Raw genomic sequence first — 18,927 nt, 5'->3', positions numbered from 1 at the left:
CAACTGCGCGCTTGTGTGTGTGGCTAGTGACTGCATTGTTGTCTTATTTATACAATGGAGTCATGTGATTATTGTTCCGAAACTGGCATAGCCATTGTGGGCAACTCTGGCAAAAAAAAGTCAAATCAAATACGTATGTCAAATAAAGAGAAAAAAATAGCAACAAGTATACCCCAAAGTTGCATAGCAAGAGTATCGTGGCTTCATAAATTTACTCCAGTAAAAGTTAAAAGTGTTGGTAAAGTTAGTAAGTGTCTGTACGAGTAAGTTGTTTTTAGAGAGACTGCAACAGTGTTCAGCAAGAAAGGCCTGTTATAAATCTTTTCATTTAGAGGATTTCCTTTGGTATCCTGTGATAATAACTGGGAGTTGATTTTAATGGTATTTAAGTGAGGATGTTTTAAAGTGCCTACGACAGGAGAAAAAAGTCTTAAATAAGATTATTATGTGAATTAGAATCATATTTTGAGACGATTTGACTATATACAACAATTTAGCAAAGCGCAGATGATGAGAAATTAGTCTTTTAATCTGCCGGTTAGCCACGCTTACCATTATAGGGCTCTAGCGTCCCCAACATTTGAATGACGTCAGCGGAGTCACGATTTCTTCTGATTTAGCATGCAGCCCACTGAGGGGGAATTATTCACAACGAGGAAAACGCGATGAAGAGAGCCGCAAAATGTCCATGTTTCAGTCTCTCTACTTCAATATTTGTACAGGATATTCTTTTTATCCAAGTATTTTCTCCCCGATTGCTAAACAAATGGCATGGTCATGACAAATAACAGTCCTGTGCGAAATGGAATATGAAATAATAAAAATGCATTTATTCAGGACGAAGGCAAAATTAATCCATAACAGGCAAAACTGTCGACTTCAGCTTTACTGTCGCACCTCCCGAACGATATTTTATGACACCTAAATCAAGCTTATGTCATTTCCCTTCCCTGGCTTCGGCAAATGTAAACAAACCAAGAGGCGTGACAGCTAGCCGATATGCTTACCCCAACCAAATGATGTTTTAAAGTCTTCGAAGCGGAAAAGCACACATAACTAGCCCGGACCATTTCACATGACGACTGGGTTATCGATTGTCTTCGCCGATCGGCAAACCGCCCGGCGGAGAGCAATTTACAGCTCGTTCCCCAGAGGAGGGTGGCTGCAGTTGTATGCGCAGCTAATGTGTATGAGGAGAGCTTTTTACATGCCTATCCATGATCAAACGTAAGTAGTCCTTTATTTAAAGAAAGTATGTAGTGTTTACTTTATAGTCGCTGTATTCGCGGGTATTTTTAACGCAAAGTTGCAATTTCTGATTGGATGGAAAATTTGACAGAACACCGGGCACACCAAGAGGGCAAAAGCCAAGTATAGTGCTCGCCCAGCAGGGGGATGTGCGACAAGCCGCTGGTTGTCGGCCGAGGGGACAAGGAGCACGTCAGCCACAAAATGCAAACCACCTCCGTATTAAAAGGATCCCAGTATTTGACATAATACAAAACACGATGTTTACTCACTTCCTCGTAAGTCCCATGGTCCCACAGTAGTAGGGCTTGTTTTGGCCAATATCCACCGGTGAATGGGAGCCTTTTGAAACTGCAAAAAGGTGCACATGCCTCTCTCTCATACAGCAAATGTTTCTGCAGCCGTTTGGCTGGCGCGATGCGAAAAATAAACGTATTAATCCGCAAAATCAGCTGAATCCTTAGTCCTTCTCATACAACAGTACGGCTGTATAGTGAAGAGGACTCCTTCCTCCGTACACGTCACAGCGCCCTCTTTCTCAACTCGAGACTGTTGCCAGAAGTCACTCATTTTCATGGCGTGGGATTAAAAAAATGAAATGAATAAAGCGATCGCTTTAACACACCTCCAAGCGGTCCATTTCATTCAGGAGTATAAAATACCGCGTGTATTATGAAATAAACATGCTTTTTCGTGTCACAGGAACTTTAAATGTCATTCATTGTTTTTTGACCTAAACAAATATAAAATGATTTGAGTCACTGTTGGGCTAATTTCTTTGTAGTTGTACCCTCCACATCAGTGACGGTAGGCTGTTTAAGGCCAAGCAGAGCAAAAAGTCACACATCTTGCTGTTAGTTTTCTGTTAACATAAAACATTTTGAAACCTATACCCTGAATTTGATTTCCAGAGGTCGTAAATGACTTTTTCTGTAGTTTAGCTATTGAGCGATACTAGATGTGCAGGGTGTGTGTTTGTATGGCTTAGCAGCAGCAATAGTCAATCATATTGGCGGATGTTCACAAAGATCAACACATAAATTGAGAGAACATTTATGATTTAGAAACACAGGTTTAAATCATTGCCAAACATTGCAAATCCCGACCTTTATTCCTGAATCCTACTTGCGTGACATGTAGCATCTTTACATTGCATCGTTCATGCTACACAGAGATTTTGTTTGAATTAAGCTATTTTGTTATCAGATTCCCTTCAGGGAGTTCAAAACGGGGTTTGAACATATGGGAGTCTAGAAAGGCCCACGGGTGTTGAGATGAAGAAATCTGAGAAAGTCTTGTCAGTCATAACTCTGCCAAGGTGGAAAAAAATGAAATTTTTGTGGCTACGCCTGGTTTCCTCATTTAGGACTCTGACAAATGAAACCTGATTCTGTCATGTGATTGAGCTTTTCATTTTGTTTGTCTTAGCAGTGAACATACTATACTTCATCACACATGACTGTTTATTTTGATTGCCGGTTTTGGGAGGAGAATAAGACACTCCACAGACCAGAAGGTTTACCGCATGATTCACAATGCTCGTCTTTGTGCCTCAAGTATTTCTTTATAGAAATAGTGATATAGCGGTGTCTAGCTCAGTGATGTGAGATATCAAAAATATTTATGGTGATGTCATAAAGTGTACTGGACTCTACTAGCGGTAGTTTCATGCTTAATTTCAATTTTCGGGGTTTTAAGACATCCATTTCAAAGGATTCATCACTTTTGCTTTTGTGTGCCCCCAAAATTAGCAGTTACTTTAGGGCGCCAGTTGTTAAAACTGTACTTGCCCTAATATTTCAAAAAAAATTAAAGAAACAATTTTGGGGGGAAAATATTTCGAACACGGCTCTCAATGGTTAAGCCGAGATTTTACCATTTTAAAAGTCGATACATAGCACATTTTAGTTATTAGTTTAATTCTGTGTTTACAGTGGGTGTCCCACCCTCCACCAATCAGCCAATTATGAGAGTGGTTCCTTGTGTTCCATCCAGGTTGCCACAGCTCTGTAGTCTACTGAAACTAAGGTTGCTAACGCTTTCACAGTCAGAACTAACGATGTTGCCTACAAATTCTTCAATAAAACAACAATATGCATTGGAAATGCTTTTTTACATGTGCTGCTGTAATTGAGGCTTCTTCGAATGTACCACCTCTGTAACCTAAGGTGGCTCATTACTTCAATGCAGGGAAGTTGCAGGTTGTTGGTTGGCGTGAAGTTGCTTTGCACATCTCATTGTGCGGAAAGGGATTTTCTACAACGAAGTTCTGCTTGGGTCTTGAGATGGTTGTCAAATAAAAAAAGATTCATGACACGAAGCCTAAACTACACAAAGTACGATTTTATATTCATTAGCAATGCTCCAATTAGAGTTTTATGCTGCAGAGGATTAATTTTTACCCCCATTTATGATTACTGCTTTTAGATGACCTATATACCATACCTTAATTTGAAGAAAAACTTGTATTTAATATTAATTAATTTTGTATTTGATCCAACACCGTGCAAAACCTGCAGCAACTATTGAGTCAAAAAGATAACTAATGTGTGAATGAGTGTGTGAAAGGGTAAGTGTGTGCTAATCTAAAGTGCTTTGGGCATGGTAACTATGTAGTTAAATGCGCTATATAAGTACTCTCCATTTACCATTTTACCATTTCTACAAACTCCAAATTGACTTGCTTTTATTAACACAATTTTCAACACATCAAAATAATTCAAGACTTTTGAACTTTCGAACTTTTGAAATGTATTTTTAACCCTACTGTCACGTCAATTGGTCAAATTGACCCGTTTTAGATTTTAACACCTCTTTTAAAGTGAAATTGCTATTTGTGATGGTTTTTTTTTATTTGGATGTTTACTCACGGAGGTCACGTTGACCTGTTTTTCCCCCTCTATTACACAGTGTAATTTTTATTTATGAAAGATTTTAACACATATTTTACAGCAAAATTATTAGTGGGGTTATTTTATGATTTTTACTCATAGAGGTCAAATTGACCCATCTTTTTGTTAGAAGAAGTTTTACAAATTCAGTTTCTGACATGTTTAACTCTCATTGACGAATGAGAACGAATGTTCATTCGCCCCCTCCAAGTCAAAAAAGGATTGGACATCTATCGCCGTCAATGGAAGCCAGTGAGTCTGAGCTTGATTTTTGAATAATTTTTCAACACTTGCACATTCTTGGGGTCAAACTGACCCAACAAAACTCACGTAACATAAAGGTTAATTGCTCTCCAGGAACCAGTGAGAATGTAGTTCTTGTTTCGTTTTGTGTGTGTGTGTTTTTTTTTTTTTTTTTTTTTTTAAATGTACTGAGGGAGTACTAGTTTTACAAAACAGGATGGGACTTAATAATAAGCTCTGTGCTTGAAGCTTGCCATGTCCTTCAGAGGACCTGGCCACCAGGCTATAAGTGGTTATAGGGTGTCACATTGCAAGGCAGGTCTAGCTATCGAGACTAGAGACTGGCTGGCCTCCTGGCTCCTAAGGGCCACACATCTGTCTGTCTCACTCTAACTACGTATGTAAAACTAACAACTTCACATTTGGATCCCTCCTTGCAAAGTACCCTTCCACTTAGGTCCATTTATCTTGGTTTAACTAACGTGTAAGTGTGCACTTCACTCTTCACCTCAGCCTAAATATGCAATTCCTGTGTGCTGTTTAGAAACTATTGTTTATGCCTATAGTGCGTGTTGTGCGTGCACGTGTGTGATTAATTTATGTGCAGGGGCCATGTTGGGGGTTTGTTCCAGCTGACTAATGTCTATGATGACAGCACCCATTCTTAGCAGGCCATATGACATACAATTTTCAAGTTCTGCTAAATACAAACTACAGACTTGGATATGATGATAGCTAATCCAACATAACACTATAGTGATGAATTGCCTTGTGCATGACTTGTCTTCATAGGGAAAAGACAACACCTAATATAAATGGCCTTCATGTGAAATACGGTTGCTCACAGTACTCAAGTACGCAAACGGCGACTTTCTTACACCTATGATGATGGAGAAAATAAGGTTTAAACAGCAAAAAATTGCACCACTTACAGATGCAGCCATTTTGCAACGTCAGTTATACCCACGCAGATACACTATAATAGTCTCGAGCACTTGGGTTGATGGGTATTAATAACGTCACGAGGAAGGGCGGCCAACCAGCACCACAATTTCAAGTCATCTAACCAGCTCTCGGCAATCTGATGTCCGAGCCAATCAAAGGAAAGAGGCGGGATCTGCAGACGTGACCAGGAAGCAACTATCTGATCGAATACAATGTTTAATAGAGGCTTTGTCAGAAATACACCTAATTTCCAAGAGTGTTGCTTTTTTGACTTGAAACAATGTTTTACACTTATCCCGATCAATATGACATACTGTAGCTTAATATTGATTGGTTTCAATCTGATGCTGAGCCAATTAGGGGAAAGAGGTGGGAGCTACAGATGTGACCAGGAAGCGACTATCTGGTTTAATACATCGGCGGAGTGCAAAGCGATTCTTGTAGCTCAATTTTTCGTTGGAAATACACTAATTTCCTCATCATTACAGGAAGTGACCCACAAATATCTTAAAATTACATGGAAGTGACGCAAAATTAACTCATTGCCTGCCACTGACTACGACAGACACCAATTGACTGATAAACTGTGAATGTTTATTTTCCAGGAAATTATTCGCCCCTCCCAGCCAAAATGGATTGGACGTTGAGCGCTGTCTATGGCAGCCAATGAGTTAATTTTTTTGGGCCAAAAATAAACTAGTCTGGCCCACCTAAGATTTAATTGCCATAAATGTGCCCCACAAACCAAAATGACATCTCTGGTTTAGAAAAAGTGCACTGTCAAGCACTGAAACATCCAAATACGCATCATGAACAACAGGTGACACAAAGAGCTGTTGACTGTACGACCAGCAAAATACAATTGCTGTTGATTTAACCCATATACAGAACACAGTGTGGGTTCACCCTGATAAATTTGTTGTTATAACCGTAGCTGGAATAGCACGTGTCAAGGCAAAAGTAATGTGCTGGGCTGGGGGTTCAATCAGAGGTAGGATTTCCTCCCGTGACGCTCAGTCTGCTGCTTAAGTGTGGTTGACAGGAAGCAAGTGGATAGAGCCCCCTTTGGAACTGCCACATGCTCAGCCATTTATTGCTTTCTAGGATGTTATCATGAGTTCAAGCTACTGTTGATTGATTCAGTGCAAGGGCAAGGGGCTGTTAAAGATTAGTACCGGAGGACCACTCCAGTATTGTCTTGGATAAATAAATGGCAAACCACCTTTTTGTTGGCTCACAAAAAATGGATATTGCCAACATCAACATACCATGCACCAGTATCAGTAATACACAACATAACATCAATTAAGAATGGCATTTAGAGTAACATGCTTTTAAAGATCCAGCATTTAGCAGATAGTGCTTTAAAAAAAAAAAAAAAAAAAAAAAAAAAAAAAAAAAATTCTTTCTTAATTATATGTTATTCTGAGTGGTAGTTTCTGAATGCACATTGTTTGTATCAATATACTGTGTGTATAGTGTTTAACACTTGGGGTACAGTACTTTCAATTGCAGAGGTGGGTAGAAACACGATATATTTACTTGAGAAACTTTTTGAGAAAATGTACTTTTAACAGTAGTTTTACCACGCCATACTTTTTACTTTTACTTGAGTAAGTTTGTGAAGAAGAAACACTACTTTTACTGTGTTACTTTGGGCAACATTAGATTTGTTACTTTTTTTCCCTCTATATCAGATGTAAGATTTGACTTATATATATACTATATTAATATTAGATTTATTTTTGCCAGAGATGCCCACAGTGGCTCATGATAACATTCCTCCATTATACCAATAAGATGTAACAATACAGTCACATTACCAGGCATAAGCTTGCAGTTGGAAGTCCTATGATCGCGCTGGCCTGTTCAATCACATTGTCATCTATAAAGCGCTGTAAAAAAAAAAAAAAAAACTATTTGACATAAAGCGCTGCTGTCATCATGATGCGAAAGCATGGATTTCAAACTCTCTGACAATTATTATTTGGCACCAATAGACCATGGAAAACTGGACATATGGTCATTTTCATTTTAATGGTAGGAATGGTAGGATGTTTTCTTTACTAGAAGGTATGCATGCTTTTTGGGCAGGTTATGTTTCATTACTGTAGATTTTTCTAGTCTGAATTATTTTTGTCTATTTTTTTTTTTTTTTTTGCCATGTAACAGGTTATAGTACAGTATAATAATAACAGTTCATATAGAAGATGTTGTATGGGTTGAGAAAAATATATACCATTGTTTAAAAATAAAATCAGACAGACAAATCATTACTTGAGTACTTTTTTTTTTTTTATGACTAGTTTTACTGAAGTAATATCATTTTGAAGTAAGGCTACACTTATTTGAGTAAAAGATTTTAGGCTACTCTACCCACTTCTTGACTTCTGACTATATAAGTGAGAATTCTGAAAATTATAAAGTGACAGTTTACACTTTAAATTGACAATTGTGAGAATAGAATTTTCACTTTAAAGTCAGAACTCTGAGATTAATGTCAGAATTCTGAGAATGAAGACTGAATTCTCACTTTAAGAATGAGATCCTGCCAAGCAATACATTATTTTCATCACAGTTCAGTTGTACTTAAATTTCATGTATGGTTGTAGACATTTATTCTAGGGCTGTCAAACGATTAAAATTTTTAATCGAGTTAATCACAGCTTAAAAATTAACTAATCGTAATTAATCGCAATTTAAACCATCTATAAAATATGCCAGATTTTTCTGTAAATTATTGTTGGAATGGAAAGATAAGACACAAGACGGATATATACATTCAACATACTGTACATAAGTACTGTATTTGTTTATTATAACAATAAATCAACAAGATGACATTAACATTATTAACATTCTTTCTGTTAAAGGGATCCACAGATAAAACGACTTGTAGTTCTTAAAAGATAAATGTTAGTACAAGTTATAGAAATTTTATATTAAAACCCCTCTTAATGTTTTCGTTTTAACAAAATTTGTAAAATTTTCAATCAAAAAATAAACTAGTAGCTCGTCATTGTTGATGTCAATAATTACACAATGCTCATGGTGCTGAAACCCCTAAAATTAGTCGCACCCAATCGCCAGCAGAGGGCGACAAAACACCAAAAAACACAAGTAACAAGTGGCCATGACACTGTGCTGTCATTTTAATCTGTTTGAGCGGGGCATGTGCATTAAATGTGTCAAATATTTTAACATGATTCATTTAAAAAAATGAATTACCGCCCGTTAACGCAATAATTTTGACAGCCTTAATTTATTCTTTATGAATGTTTGAAATATTTAAGTAATCATATTCAATTTGCATTATATTTAGAAACTCACTCACTATTCAAATTCACACATTATTAAAGTATTTTTTTGCTTTTAAAGGTGATATATCAAGTTTGTGACTTCTTTATTCTCAACTGCTTAAACGGCCTTAAGTGTAACTTCATCCTGTGTTAAGCTTGTGCATGGAATGCATACTTGTACGAGCACAAACATAAAGCAATGAGCATTTGGCCCTTCAAATCAGCACCATAAACGTAAAAACAGCAAAAGTGATTGTTTACGGTTGTAGAAATTCTTACGTAAGTTAGAAAAGTGGGTTTTAAAAGTGTTTTTGTCAAGCGAGACTAAACGGAGGCTGGGCGAAACCGCTGCTACCGCGGGGACACGTGTGGACATGCATAGGCCCTCTGTGCACCCAAAATGTTTGACCCAAATACACTATTAAAGGGAAGAAAAGGGCACTTTGGTGCAGTCTCAGTTAAAATGCTAGGGCTCTGTGTACTCATCAGGGCATTGGTCACGTATGCATGGAGTTGAAAAGTATTTTAAGTTGACACTAAAAGTTCCGTGTAGTACCTTTTATATGTTCAAGCGAGTTTTAAATTAGACATTGCAAAATGTGCTGTGGCTTGCAACAATTAATACAGGTTTAATCAACACAAAGGTCTACTGCTGTACATTCTTATACTGTATTGTTGAGCTCTATGGTAGTACTTGGTGGACAACATCTGAGAACCACCGGACTATAGCAATGCTTTTTAATACTTTTATTTTTTTATGCTCTAAGAGAAATGATTCAGGCGCATCCTTGGTTACCGTATCTGTCTGTCTGTTCTTAACTTTTTGCTTGCTCCTGTCAAGCTTCACTTTCAACTCCTACCTCAAACATCCACAACTCCACCCACAACTTCAGAAGAATCGTTCCAAAACCCACCGGATACATTTGAGCCAATCTTGATGATTTTAAAAGCTGGAGCAGATGAATTGCAAATACTGTCTCTCTGCTTCCACTCCTCTCTCATTGACTTCCCATAACTCTGCAACTTCCTTTTGTTGATGACATCGAGAAAAGGAAGTTCAACCCGGATGACATACAGGTTTTTAGGATAGAGACTTTTGAAGGTTATTTAACAACACAGGGGCCTATCTTGGATTACAGTGTGGGAGGTGGGTACATCCTATCCAAAGGAGCCAAGAAGTCTTCTCCAGTGGGTCGTTTGTTGTGACAGGATTTTGATCTTTTTTTTAACACCCCCCCCCCCCCCCTCCCCAATTGTGAGGATTTCTACATAGCTCTTCTCTCCTAATTTAATTGAGTGTTTGGCTAATTTGTTATTTTTTCCCCCGCCAGACCCCCCCACCCCCCACCCCTTTTGACTTCTACAGTTCTTGCTCAACAAGTTCTGTCCAGATAAATTCAAAGAGCTTTTGTGTTGTACTAATTCCTGCCGCAAGACAACTCACACAATGTATAAAAGAACAAAAAAAAAACAACAAAACATGAAAACTCACTTCAGATGAATGCAACCTCACCATGAATGAAAGAGTAGCCTGGATTACAGGCTGAACGAGTTTACAAAGAAACCTGACTTTGTATTTCTAGTGGTGTGCTGAATTAGTCAGAAAAAGTAACCCATGCATCCTGTGGACATTGCTTAACTTAATTATTTAATAATGAATAAGACTGTTGGTTTCCCAAGCTTTAAGGAAGTTGTTCATGCATAAGAACTAAAGTTATACGATAGGAGAGGCAGTAGTTTTGTATGTGTGTCTGGTGAAGGGTCAAAGATGTATGTATGTATGTATAAATGCACTAGTGTGCACACATAGATGCCAGGTGGTGCGCAAGCATTGGCTTTTGCCCTCTAAACCAAGCAAGTGCCCTTTATCAAGGTTAGTAATACGTGTGCCCCCCAAGCGCCGCAGCCATAATCACAGTGACAGCTCCCTCTGTCCTCCAAACATGGAAACACATCGCAGCACAGTACAATAGCTTCCATCCATGGCCTCTCCTCTCCCCTGCCTGCAGCCTCTACGCAGAGGTAACAAATAATGTGTTTGTACATTGTAAACATTGACTTTTTTAAATTATAAGGAAATGAATAAATAGCCTAACATAAATGAACAAATTTAAGTCCAAAGTGCACATTAACAGCTCAGATGTTCTGAACCTCCCCATCAGAGCAAATAAAACTAAATATGATAAGTAAGCCTCCTCATGTCTTTAATTGCTCTTAAAGATTTGATCCGTTTTATGTTGCATTGTCCTTTTTTGTCGCATCAATTCAACCTTTTTTTTTTTGCTGCTCCAGAAACATGCACATTTGAACCAATCGGAGCTAACTATCTCTGCTGATCACATGTCAGTATGACAGCCAATTGAACGGATAAATGAGTCCAGGCATTTTGCTTTGCTGAGTGTATTTGCACATTGACATGACTCATCCTCGTCAGACTCAGAAAACTGCAGCAGCTGGGGAAACCGCCATGCCGTTCGTGGAATAAAATAAATAATAAATATTGGTGGAAACGGATTACGCTACACAAGCACTTTATTATGCTTGTTGTTAACACTTGTGTATATATAAAAAATATATATATATATATATATGTATATATATAAAAAATGTTGGTAGTTTGTTTTCTTCTTGGAGATGAAATGTATGTGTAGCAGCTTAGCATTTAAAAAAAAAAAAAATTATGTTTTTTACGTAGCGTTTTGACAGTTGCCGTCATATTTTCAGAATCAAAGCACCGTGTACCGGAACAGCATTCTGGCCCTGAATCTTATACCGGAACTGCGTTCTGGCCCTGTATCTTATACCGGAACTGCGTTCCTGACCGTTCTGGCCCACTTTCACTCCTGCCTATTACCAAAAAGTGTAGATTGGTAACACAGTGTATTTCCGCCAGCTCTCTGATTGGTTGGCGAACGCAGACGAACGCAGGAGTTGAGAAAATGAGGAAGAGCTGGAGGTGCGCTCAAAATCCATTATTGCTCGCATATAACGCCATAGGCAGAGAGGTTGGGAGGGGCGCTCCCGTAAACCCCCTAAGTAACAGGGCGCGTAACTGAAAATGTCTTGATTTCAGGTAAAAAGACTCATTTTTATTTTTATTTTGCCATGCGCTCGCATGTCACTGGTTAACCCTTTCTGTGCCAGTGCTGACACGTGTGTCATAGGTTGCCGACCCCTACCCTAGAGGAAGTGAAACTGAGTGTGTGTAGTAGAAAGTGAATAAGCGCCAAGAAAACTTGGCTCCATCGTTTGAGTATGGGCACACAGATACACTGTTATAAAAACAATACCGGTTTAAAGCAGGCTATAAGCATCACTTATTTGCTAAATGCCAAACATAAAATCAGCTGTGTAGTGTGTGTACCATGTCGAAATGCAAACAAGCAGTAATACATGGGCAATGTTTTTTCTTTCTTTTATTAATTCACATTGTTCAAACAGGCAGCCGGGCTGGCATTTACATACAGTGCAAAAGATGACCTTTTTTTGCCTTCTGAGCACCTGCCCCCAAACTGTCTATATGTATATACAGTATGTACAGTATGTCTGTATACATGTAGGTATGTATTTATACGTAAATATATGTGTATGTGTTTATTTGTAAACTGTATATTGAGTAAGTATATACTGTATGTACGTATACATGAGTATACAGTGTATGCGCTCAGAGACCCCAAATTTAGCCAGATTTCCAAATTGTCCTATATGCATGTGTGATACATCATTGGAAAGCTTAAACTCTTAATTTTCTGGGGGAAGAAAATTTTTGAACAGGAGGTCATTTTTTGGGGGGAGAGCATGAGAGGTGAGAGCATGAGAGAGCATAATTAAAGACACCATGATTTTAACGAGATATTATCGAGATATTATCGCATACGTATGCAATTGACTACAATTTGTGTTGAGTGCTCAGAATTATATATACAGTGGGGGGACCAAGTATTTGATACACTGCCAATGGGAAAACCCATTGGCAGTGTATCAAATACTTGTTCTCCCCACTGTATATACATATATATATATATATATATATATATATATATATATATATATATATATATATATATATATATATATATATATATATATATATATATATATGTATAATCTTTTGAATAATAACAGAGCTTGTCCTTAGACATTAAAGTTTGAAATATATGCACTGCTAAAAATAAATAAATACAAATTTTAAAAAAAGTGACGAAAAGCAATGCGGCATTTCCATTATGTGACAAAGACCATGTAAGAATTTCCATTTCAGTGTGAGTCGCTCTCATTACAAATGATCATTTTAGGAAGTTTGTTCTCTGCTCAGACTTAAATGGAACTGTTTTTTATCACTGCCTTTCCTCCTCCTGCGAATTACTTTCGAGAATAATGAGTTAGTCAGGCTAATAGGGCCTTTTCTGGCAAAGGTATAATGTTGTATTTGAAATGACTGCTTTGTAATTACTTGTAAATCCTGTTGGAAAACAAATCAGTCACAACTAGGGCCTAATTTGTGCCGGATTCTGCTTGAACAGAATGCAATACTTCTTGATTTTGGCCTCACTGTATTCTGGGACTTATTGACTGGTTTTGTGGTAATCAACTTTTAGAGTTCACCACAGTTGTGGAGTATTACATTCAACCGCAGTTGTTATTGGTTGCGACCTTTGGGCGGTGCTGTTGTATTATGTAGCGTTATATATAGTCATATCTGTAAATACTGTATGTTTGTCACCATTGTGAGATTAGACGAAATGGGAATATGAAATGCAGAAGAGAGAAGTTTCTCTGGCATGCTTTTTTGGCTGCTTTGTGGCCAACAGTGGTTCGATGTATTTTGCGCTTTTGATGCCCCATGTTAAAAAATGCAAGTGAAATGAACATCATGACTCTTTTCCTTCTGTGCGCACTCACAAGGGCATTACAATTCTAAGCAGTTATATTCTATGCATCGTTGTGTTCTGTGAATATATTAGAGTCAAGAGTTCAGTCTCATAAACTTAAAAAAATGTTGGTTATGAAGTCTATGTCAGTCTCTAAATATAAACAAATCACTGGACAAGGACATGGTCCGTGTGCTTAAGACTGTAGATTTAGGCTTACTTTATTTATTGTAAGTTCTAATTTTTGTTTTAAAAGTAAAACCTTTTGAGAAATGAATTTCAGACTGTAAATGCCCTACAGCAAGTCACGTCAGTTGTGATGTAAGCAATGAATATTCATTAGCCTGAATATTGATGAATTATTGTCATCAACATCTACCATGGATTTTATCTGAAATTGAAGCAAAAACTTGATAGTGAAATCTATGATTGAAGGTTGTATAGTAAGTCATTAGTTTCCCCTGGTCAAACATTTTATTAATGTTTACTTCAATTGAACAGTGCCTTTAATGTATGTTTAGAAGACCAACTGGTGAGACAGGCAATCTGAGAGAACAAGATGGTGGGTTTTGGGTTTAGATTCCACAGGTTATTCCGGGATACAAATTAATGGGCTGAGCTGGGCAGGTTTTGCCATGGCAGATGATCTGACCATGAATCTGTTTTAGTATTTGTATTTTAAAAGCTCAAGTAAAATGAGATTATGGGGGACCTTTCCAGAGATATTTCGAAGGTTGATTGAAATTGTGAATATTGAGGTTAAAGAATTGTTGTATTATTTAAGTATATGGAGTGTGCATGAGTGGACCGTGGGCGTTTTGTTAATTTGAATCTTTACTCTGCCACTGGACTGAGCGCCTTCAGTAATTCCCTGTTAAGTAAATATATACAGTTTAAAGATGAATTAACATTTCAAAAATAATGTAATAATGATTCTGAAATATGGGCACTGGACAGCCTCTAGAAAAAAAAGATTGACCTAGCATTTTGCAACTTAGCAATTGTCACTACACAGTATTTTGTAATGATTCAGACAGGTGGTATACCTGATACACCTCTTTCTAAAATGCGGTCTGATTTTATTTGGAGGCTCAGAAACTCCTTCACATGCTTGTATGAGTTCATTCTGCATGTTTATGGCCACTGCATCCAGAAACCAAATAAAAAAAGTGCTTGCAGAAAGTTATTGCTTGTTAGTTTGACAGCCTCGTAGGGTTGACAACCTCTTGAAAAAATAAATAATAATAAAAAAATAATAATAAAATAAGGGACACCATATTGGTAGAGCCAGCCAGCCCAATTACCTTTATTTTATTTTATTATTTTTTTATTTTTTATTTTTTTTTTTATTTGACTCAAAACTGAATAAATTAGTGCACATTTGTGTGATATGAGCACGTAGACAAACAATAAATATCAGCAATGTATTTTAAAAGGGGGCATTCATCAACACATTCAAAAAGGCTCTTTTTGAATGTGTTTTTGCCCCTTTTTTAATTAACACTTTTTATTTTGTTTAGTTTGTAAAAAGGGTATCTTGCTTGGTATGATTTTTCTCAGCATGTCATCTATATGAGCTGTTATTATTACACTATGATCTATTACAGTACCATAGTAGGCCAAAAATAAAACAAAATCATCAACTTCCTGCTATGAAAATCTACAGAAATAAAACATCACTCGCCCAATGAGTATGAGTGCGCTGTTGTGGAGAAAACAGTAAAAAAAAAAAAAAAAAAAAAAACTGAAAAAAAGCATCAGTCCTCCCATCCCAAGAGAATGTTTTTTTTTGTTTTTTGTTTTTTAACAGCACTTCATATACGCCAAATGATTGATCACGGCGGCTTGATTATAGAACTCGTGAGGGTTAATATACAAAGCAGAACATTTTGTGCGGTGAGAAATGCGAAAATATACTCTGAAGTACACCAGTAAACAAAAAAAAATGACATATTTAAAAAAATAAATAAATAAATAAATAAAAACTTCTATGCTACATTTTTGGGGGGGTAGTCATCCATGCCATCCAATAAGAGATATAGAGGGATTGATAAATTAAAATGTGAGTAAAGTAATAACATATGAATAAAAATCTGCGAATTGGAATCCTGTACAACAGCGCTTCCACTAATGAGCGTGATTTCGTATTGTCATTGTGTTACTTGTAAACTCATTGGTCACAAAGCTGGAGAAGCGGGAGAATACATCTACCTGCATTCTTAAAACAAGTATTCATTCGTTCAACAAATCAGACACCATATTTTTCATGATAATACGGACAAAACGCCTCCCTTTTAAGCTCAATATGGGATGTGTCTTTTTGTTTATAAATATGGGACACTTACGTAAAATATTTGTTGTTTATTTTTTATCAGAAGACCTGATATTCATTCGAAAATACATTTACTGGTACTTACCAGTATTTTATAGCGGGGGTAAGCTTGAAATGAGAGCAAGCAGGATGCAATATTTTGAATGTTGGCGTGTAATATTTGGTTTCCATTTCCGGACACATCCAACTGGTGCCATTACATAAGTGGAAACAACAGGTGTTAGCAATAGTTGGACCGCATTAATCCCAGAAGAGGGCAAATTTAGCATACATGATATGAGTATAGTCAAACGACATCCTGCAGTGTTGTGTGTTTATGGCTTACCATTTTGTTTCATGTTGTGCCCACTACTTGTTGCACACAAAGCTGTTCATCAGGCGCCACGTTCTGTGCTATATTTGAACCCTGTTGTCTTTGGCCTCCAACATGCCTTTGGATCAAGATGCTTTGGGTCGAGTCTCCTGGGTAAATAGCTCCAGCCAACAGGATGTAAAGGAAGGCCCAGAATGTAGTAGGAATCTTATGATGCATGCATGGAAAGCTGTAACTTATATTCATTTCATCGATCCATCTCTCTCTTCACTCCATACTGTAGTTGGGATATCTACCCACACAGAAAGAAAAAGATGTCTTACATCTGTGTTCAGTTCTTTATACAGGTATACTGTGAAAGATCTGATTTTTGATTTTTAATTTTCTTGAATCTTTGCAAGGAATAATGAAATGTTAAGAGTATCAAGGCATTCATTCTCAAAAGAAAAGTACTGCCTAGTGTAGAAAGGCTTAGTTCTAGTCGACTAGCAGGTCATGTGTCTGCCAACAATAGAATAGAATAGAATAGAATAGAATAGAATAGAATAGAATAGAATAGAATAGAATAGAATAGAATAGAATAGAATAGAATAGAACACAGGTTACAGTGTACACAGATTGTGAATAAGTGACTAGCATCAAGTAGTGATCTAGTGGTAATATAACAGTGCGTATATGACAATTTACAGTACTTAGACTGGGAGGCATGGCTGACTTGATATGATGTGTAAATGACAGTTTGTGCGTAAATATTGATCTAAAAGTGCAAAAATACTATAATGTAACTGTGCAAGTATTGCATATGCAGTGCCCAGATTATGTAGTACCCGCAATGACCCAAAGGACATAAAAAAAAAACTTAAGAAAGACTAAAAACATCATTGGACCATTTTCAAACTGCTTTTCTATGAATAAAAGAAGTCCAATTGAGCGTCTGCGGAAGGAGCTGAAAAATGTTTTCAGGTGCAGAAGTCTCATTGACACTTACAGAAATCGTTTAGTTGCAGTGATGGCCTTGTTCATCAAAAGGTTTTCAAATAAACAAGGAGGGTATAATCTGAGAGGGGATTTAAACTTGAAAAAGCAGTTTCCCCGTACAACAAGAAAGAGCTTTTGTCCTTCAATTTGTGGTGTGTACTTGTGGAATAGACTTACTGAGGACCTAAAGAAAAGCGCTAATTTGAGTGTGTTGAAGAGAAAATATAAAGATCTTTTTTTCTGCAACTATAGAAATGAATGATAGCATTTATGTTGAAAAAATGTTGAGTGATGTCACGGACAAAGGGGTAGGTTTCATGTTTTTTTTATTCCTACTTTTTTTTAAATCTAATGTTTTGTTTGTATTCTTGTATATCCGTAATGGGATGCATGTTTTCAAAATAAATTCAATCAATCAATCAATCAATCAATCAAAATATAAAATCATGGGTAGTGTTTTTGTGCAGGCCTGTTTCATTACACTGTTGTTGTTTTTGGGAATTATTCTGTTGACAAAAAATTCAAAAGAAATGGCTGATTTTGATTGTTAATGATTAAGTTTCAAGATTTTTCTTTTCTTTTGTAAGTTTCATTATATATTTCAAATTATCTTGTACTAAAGCCAGTTTTCATTAAAATATTTACTGTTTTTTTTTTACTTGCTCAAAACGGAAAGGAATTGACTTGACAAAAGGTTGTGCGACTGATTGAGAGACCTGTCTGGAAAATAAAACCTTCGTGCCATGAGTCTCTACCTTCTTTACTCATCGTGATTGATGTAGCAACAATCAGAAAAGGTTTAGGCATGACAACTGCTTTCATTCAAAGGCCTTTTTTTTGTGGTTCTGGAAAAGAGTCATGCATTGGATCTGTTTGGCCATACCCCCTTATGTGTTTTCAGTGAGGCGCAGTTCAAAGCCCTGTTCAATTTTCCTTCACCAAGTCTCCATTTCTAAATAAATTTCTTAAAACTTAAAAAAAAAAAAAAAAAAAGCCTGTTGCATCCTTCACAATCACAAAGCACTGCAAGAGTACAGATTTTGATCTAACGCTTTAACTCTTTAACTGCTGTTGACTCGTGTGGAGTTTTTTTTCACAACTTTTCATTTCCAAATTAGCGCATATTTCACCCTGGAAAAACATATCAAATTCTTGGTATGTAAATAATTACAAGAAGCACAACAATGTTCATCCCTATGGAAATGTACTGTATCTTTGTGTATACTGCAATTAATAGTATAGTAACAGTATAATTTGTTCAACAATTCTCCTAAATGCATACATTTTGGCATCATGCATTTTGTACTTACAATAGCAATCTCTGTTGTGTACTCTTAAATGATTGAAAGTAATAATCCAATTTAAAATGCAATAAAAGTAAAACAAATGAAATAAACATCTGAAATTTAACCCTTCCTGAATTCTAAATGTTCCTTTCTCTTTCTTTTTACAGGACCTCCAGTAAGTAAACAAGACACCTTTTCTGATCCATGTGGGGTAAAGTAACAGAATATCTCTATTGCGTGTGAAGTGCGTGAAATTATCTATCAAAGTACTATTATAACCCTGATATTATTATTCATCATATACAGTTTAGATGATATTTTCTCATTTTAAACACAATAATATTGCCAATTGGACGAGCTATAGATATTATTGTTGTGTTGATGTTTACGCCCAAATTGATGTCTCTGATGGTTATTTAGGAAGATTTTGCTTGTGCTCGATGAGAACAGGCTTGAGTTAGTGCGCAGAAAGATTTTTAGTAAAGTCTATTGTTGTCTGCTTGGATGAACACTTAACACTT

The 18,927-nt window shown here is 36.7% G+C and overlaps 1 protein-coding gene across 1 annotated transcript in view; it reads left to right on the top strand.

Moving 5' to 3' along the window:
- The window catches only part of LOC130922866 (collagen alpha-1(XXIII) chain-like), a 63,435-nt gene extending 44,764 nt beyond the window's left edge, over positions 1–18,671 (top strand). The window contains exon 3 of the mRNA XM_057848091.1: positions 18,574–18,671. Coding sequence (XP_057704074.1) covers positions 18,574–18,626 — 53 coding nt within the window. The 3' untranslated portion in view covers positions 18,627–18,671. The remainder of the gene's footprint in view (positions 1–18,573) is intronic.
- Positions 18,672–18,927: the final 256 nt, after the last annotated feature.

Source organism: Corythoichthys intestinalis, chromosome 10 (genome assembly GCF_030265065.1).
Source record: "Corythoichthys intestinalis isolate RoL2023-P3 chromosome 10, ASM3026506v1, whole genome shotgun sequence".
NCBI classification, from domain to species: domain Eukaryota; kingdom Metazoa; phylum Chordata; class Actinopteri; order Syngnathiformes; family Syngnathidae; genus Corythoichthys; species Corythoichthys intestinalis.
This window is presented reverse-complemented; position numbering and strand designations above follow the sequence as displayed.